Here is a 4,791-nt window from a genome sequence, read left to right as displayed (position 1 = left end):
TTGCTGCAGATCAGTTACTTTTTGAGAGTTTCGTTGTCGTTATGGGTGTTTGTTATGTGTGTTGTTGTTCCAAAAACATAATAATTCTGCGACTTTTGCAATTTTTGTGCCTGTTTTTTTTTTTTTTTTTTTTTTTTTTCTTGTTTCGTGAGGTTGTTGCTGACGGTCATGAGGGTAAATGTAGTTCTATACACATGATGAGCGAGATTGTTGCTGTTTCGTGTCTTATTGCTATTGCAGACTGTTTAGGGAGCTAGTTGCCGTTTCAGAGGTTATTGCTGTTCTGCGAGTCTATTTTGGTTTCACAGAATTGTTAATAATTGTTTCGCAAGGTTGTTACTACATGTATTTTGAGTCAAAAATATGGGTACAACAAGAGAGTGTCCTCGGACCCATTTTATTTTTATGTGAAGAACACCTCAGACTCTGATTTTTAACGCTGTTTTGCAAGGTTGCTCATGGTTTGTTAGTTTTTAGCTGATCTGTTCTTCATTATGTTTAGAGGGTAGTATTTTATATCCCCGCGTTTCCACGTGCGTTCCTGTTCCAACTGTTTGATGCGGTTTCACGATCTGTTGCTTTTCTAAAATTAAAGTTTTTGCTGTTTCGCTAACTAAAGCGTTTTTAGTAAATATTAAATTGTCGTTTAATGAGTTTGTAGATATGTGTGTATGTTTTTATATGCATATACCGTTCATTATTTTTTTTTGTTTTGTTTCGTGTAGCCTTGTTTCATATTCATAGTTAGCTCCGCATCAAGCTCAAGTTTGGTTTGAAGGTAACACTGGATCACTGTTCCTTATGAGAAGTGATCAAAATATCCAATCCCATAGAAATAAAGCATAATAGTATTCGTCTGTCATAGCGTGTATTTATTTACTAGTATTCCAAGCATACGTTTAGTTATTTCACAAGCGTTTGCTTTAGGTTTGACAAAAATATCATACCCCTGTGTTTTTCCAAAACCAGAAGCAGACGTCTGTGGTTATTTCATAAGAGCGTTATTGCAGTCTTTAAAATGTGTACTTCCAACTTCTTGATATAGGTTTATGATGGCATTTCCCTCGTCACCTCTTCCTCGTAAGTCGAATCCAAACTTTTACTGGTGGTGGCTGCATTCTGCAGATAAAAGAAATCACTATATGATAATGCGCACGATCGAAATATTATATCGTAATCTAAAATTACATCGATAGAGGTAAATGCGTCGTTGCTTTGAAAGACAATTTCACCAACCTCATTAGTTACTGATGTAAGAGTTCGAAGTTCCAGTCTTGGTTCGGCCTTTCCTCCATAAACCTCGAGCTCTTCGTCATCTGAGTGGGTATAGTTTTTATGAAGACAACGACCAAAGTTGGAAAGTGACAGCTTCGCCCGACGTCCAAAAGCGAGAACTCTCTCCAAGCTAGGTTTAACAGTCAATGTTTTTTCGGACTCAATGTTTCGCTCCAGTGTACTAATCGGACTGGAATCATTATTCAAAACAGTATGCCCGTGAGAACTCTGACTCTTCCTTCCCATGAATGGTACAGAAGGCCAATAATCTCGGCTGAAATCTAGGCGTGGAAATCGATGTCGCCGTCTCACGTTTTGTTTCGGTTGCTGGTCTGCTGTGAATTCTTCGTTAGACTCGGATGTTGTTATGTCTTCTCCGCATGATTTAGAGATATTCATACCGACAGATTTTGTTGACGATCCAATAAAGAAATAGGTTTTGGAACTACATTACTGTATATACTTTGGATTTGAAATATCCCGCCTACCATGTGCTTTCCATACGAATGTACGCCATTTTGAAAATTACGTCACAATCTATTGTAAACCGTCACGTCACTTTACGCGCCAAATATTGTTCTCATGCTAATTTTCCCGTTGAAAAGTTGGTTGGTTTAGCTGAAACGTTTATATTCACTCTTTGGTCAAAATTTTCGAGCAGCTTACAGTAAGTTGAACACCTACTCTGGATTTCCAGTGGCGCAGTTGCCAGATACTGACTCTTATTGCTCTTCTAAATTCGATAACTGGCCTTACATCAAAGAAATCAGAAGACCAACCGATTGGTGATTTTTCTAAGACAAATCAAGTAATTGAACGTTTTATTCTTGAAATAGAAAAGGGCAAATCGAGTTAGACTCTGGAGAAACATTTTCAGTTATCTGTCGGTTTTACTGTGATATGCCAGAAAAGCCCATCGTGGTGAAATGCGTGTGAAATGTTCAAACTCGCTCGCTGTCCGCCATTCTCATTGTGGTCAAACATCTTGTATGCCGAACCCTGTCCCTTGCTCGTAGAGTAATGCTACTTTTGTCTAGAACTGCTCAAATCGCTCTGAAAGTAGTGTGTTTACCTTATTAGGTGGATTGTCATTTTATCACCTCAACAGTGGCTATGTATTTCGTTTGTTTAACGTGCGTGACTTTGGCTCAGATATGGGTATAGCGTACATACTAGTACTGTACCTGCTTTATCGTATTGATCAACGATTTATAATAACAACGGTATAAATTAAAATATTAAACATTGAAATGGAATTTGTCAATATTTTATGTTATATGGTTCATAATAAATGTAGAACAATACATTTATGTCATAGTTTGCTTCTTGGTTATGTAAAAGAATTAACCTGAGGTAATTGTCTCTTTAAATTTTGCATGGTGACGATATCAAGATGACAGTATGACCTTGAAGGAATACTTTGGTAGTATATTTTCTCAGGAAGACATATTCAGTATCCGGTCTCTCAGCCATTGAGAAATCTCTCATATGTGTAAGCATATTAAGACTACATTTGTGGGGCTGCAGTGGTCAAGTGGTCACGATGTCCTGACATACTACCAATAGCCCCAGAACTCTGGCCAATTTAAAACCCACATGGACCACTTGCCACCAGGTGCTGATCAAAGTTGGTTGTTTTTCTCGCAGTTCTCTGGTTTTATCCATCTCCCAAAACATGGCACAAATCATTAAATTACCTTTGACTGTAAATTTATTCAAGGATTGACCAACACGAACTGTTTGTATAGCAATTATTCATTACACTTGTTCACTGTTTTTCAAGGTCTTCTGACCCAAATTTGATTAAGGGTCATCCTTAGTGCTTCGTCTGTGGTCTTGTGTCATTCAAACAATTTCTTCTCAATAAGTGAAGGGCACAGGATACTCGTATTGGGTCTGTAGCATGTAGCATTAAGTATCAACTTGACTTTGACTTTCATTCAAAGGGACAGGGATTTAATAGGCTAAAATCTTTAAACAACATCAAGGCAGTTACTAAATGGCCTAGAACTTGATATTTGGCCTATAGCATGCTGGAATGAAAGACTACAAAGTTTGTTCATGTGAACACAGGGATCTGAGAATTAATTACAGATTATATAATCATGTACCCACCCAACTTCGCTAGCCAAGGGTATTAGTCCAATTCTCTTTCTACTACGAAGAGAATCGGACTTAATACCCTTGGCTAGCGAACTTGGGACCCACCAGGGTGCCCTAAGACCATTTTTAGACAGACGTTTCAGAGGTCTAGATCAAAAAACGATAAAAATCATCCTATAGTACCATGTAGAGTATGATTTTTAGCGTTTCTTTTATCTAGACCTTTAAAACGTCTAAAATGGTCTTAGGACACTCTGGTGGGTCCATAATTATATAATCTGTAACTAATTCTCAGATCCCTGTGCATGTGAATAGCCTTGACACCTTCATTCAAGGTCACAAGGATCATGAAAATTAAAATCGTCAAATAACTTCAATAACAAAGAGGCCTAGAGACCTGATATTGGGATTGAAGCATGCTTGGATGAAGAGCTATCATATTTTTAAAGTCACAGAGATCAAATATATAAGAAGCTAACAACTTTGAGTTCTTAGACTGTCTTGATAGTCGAAGAAGAGGTGAGCACTTGCAACCCATTTGGTCTTTTGTATTTATCCAAAGATTTCTGTCCATTACTGAATACATTTTCAGTGTTGTGATGTGTCAATAGTCAGATGATCATTGAGGCCCATGGGCCAAACATACAAATGTATCAACATTGCTTTATTAACCATGTGACTGGATGCAAGTCATGGTAGTTCATGTCAGAAGACTATCTTAGCAACAGTCATATAGGAAATTAATTAGATATGGTATCATGGTGCCATCTTCAATTTGGGATCAACCCCAGATATAACACACTTTTTTGGAACATGTCAGGCAAGTTTTAGCCTAATCACATAAGTAAAACTTGAGAAGAAGTTAAAAATGTGTTGTCAAGATTGCGGGTGTATTGGCCCTCTTGGATTTCGGATCAACCCGAAAAATAACAACATTTTTTTGGACCATGTCAGGCAAGTTTAAGCCAAATCTCACAAGTAAAACTTGAGAAGAAGTTAAAAATGTGTTGTCAAGATTGCTGGCTGTGGCGGCCATCTTGGATTTAGTGAACATTGGCCGGGATTATGTCGGGATTATTTCTGGCAAGTATCAACCAAATTACATTAGTAAACTGGAGATAAGTTCAAAATGTGAAAAGATTACCCACAGTGCATGTCATGGAAGAAACATGATGACTACGAGTCATCCTGACCCTTTGGGTCAAGTCACCTAAAAATACCAAGTAATAATTCAGGCTCTGATTTTTCAAAAAACAAAAATACACACTTGAGTCAATAATTATGATTTGTGTACATGCTGCATGTGTAACTAATGCAAAAATTTTTGACTTAAGTCAGTTTTTGTGTTTCAAGAAATTGGGGCCATATCAGTTTATTAGTAAATAGTAATCAAAGGAAAAGAGAAAACATGGC

The 4,791-nt window shown here is 37.3% G+C and overlaps 1 protein-coding gene across 1 annotated transcript; it reads right to left on the bottom strand.

The window, feature by feature from the left end:
* Positions 1 to 697: 697 nt before the first annotated feature.
* On the bottom strand, positions 698 to 1,822 carry LOC138332800 (uncharacterized). The gene is made up of 2 exons (XM_069280758.1): positions 1,237 to 1,822; positions 698 to 1,119 (listed from the first exon to the last, which is right to left on the bottom strand). Exons 1-2 carry the CDS (start codon positions 1,672 to 1,674, stop codon positions 1,048 to 1,050), a joined length of 510 nt encoding a protein of 169 aa, XP_069136859.1. The 5' UTR covers positions 1,675 to 1,822; the 3' UTR covers positions 698 to 1,047.
* Between the last annotated feature and the right edge of the window lie 2,969 nt (positions 1,823 to 4,791).

The sequence above is a fragment of the Argopecten irradians genome, chromosome 10 (genome assembly GCF_041381155.1).
Source record: "Argopecten irradians isolate NY chromosome 10, Ai_NY, whole genome shotgun sequence".
NCBI classification, from domain to species: Eukaryota; Metazoa; Mollusca; class Bivalvia; order Pectinida; family Pectinidae; genus Argopecten; species Argopecten irradians.
Note: the sequence above shows the minus strand (reverse complement) of the source record. Positions and strands in the feature narration are given on the sequence as shown.

What these genes read in the sequence shown, in the direction of transcription:
- LOC138332800 (XM_069280758.1), bottom strand. Translation starts at nt 1,674, where the DNA reads ATGAATATCTCTAAATCATGCGGAGAAGACATAACAACATCCGAGTCT. An exon ending in TTACATCAGTAACTAATGAG is followed by an intron (nt 1,120 to 1,236) that starts GTTGGTGAAATT and finishes TTTTATCTGCAG; the next exon opens with AATGCAGCCACCACCAGTAA.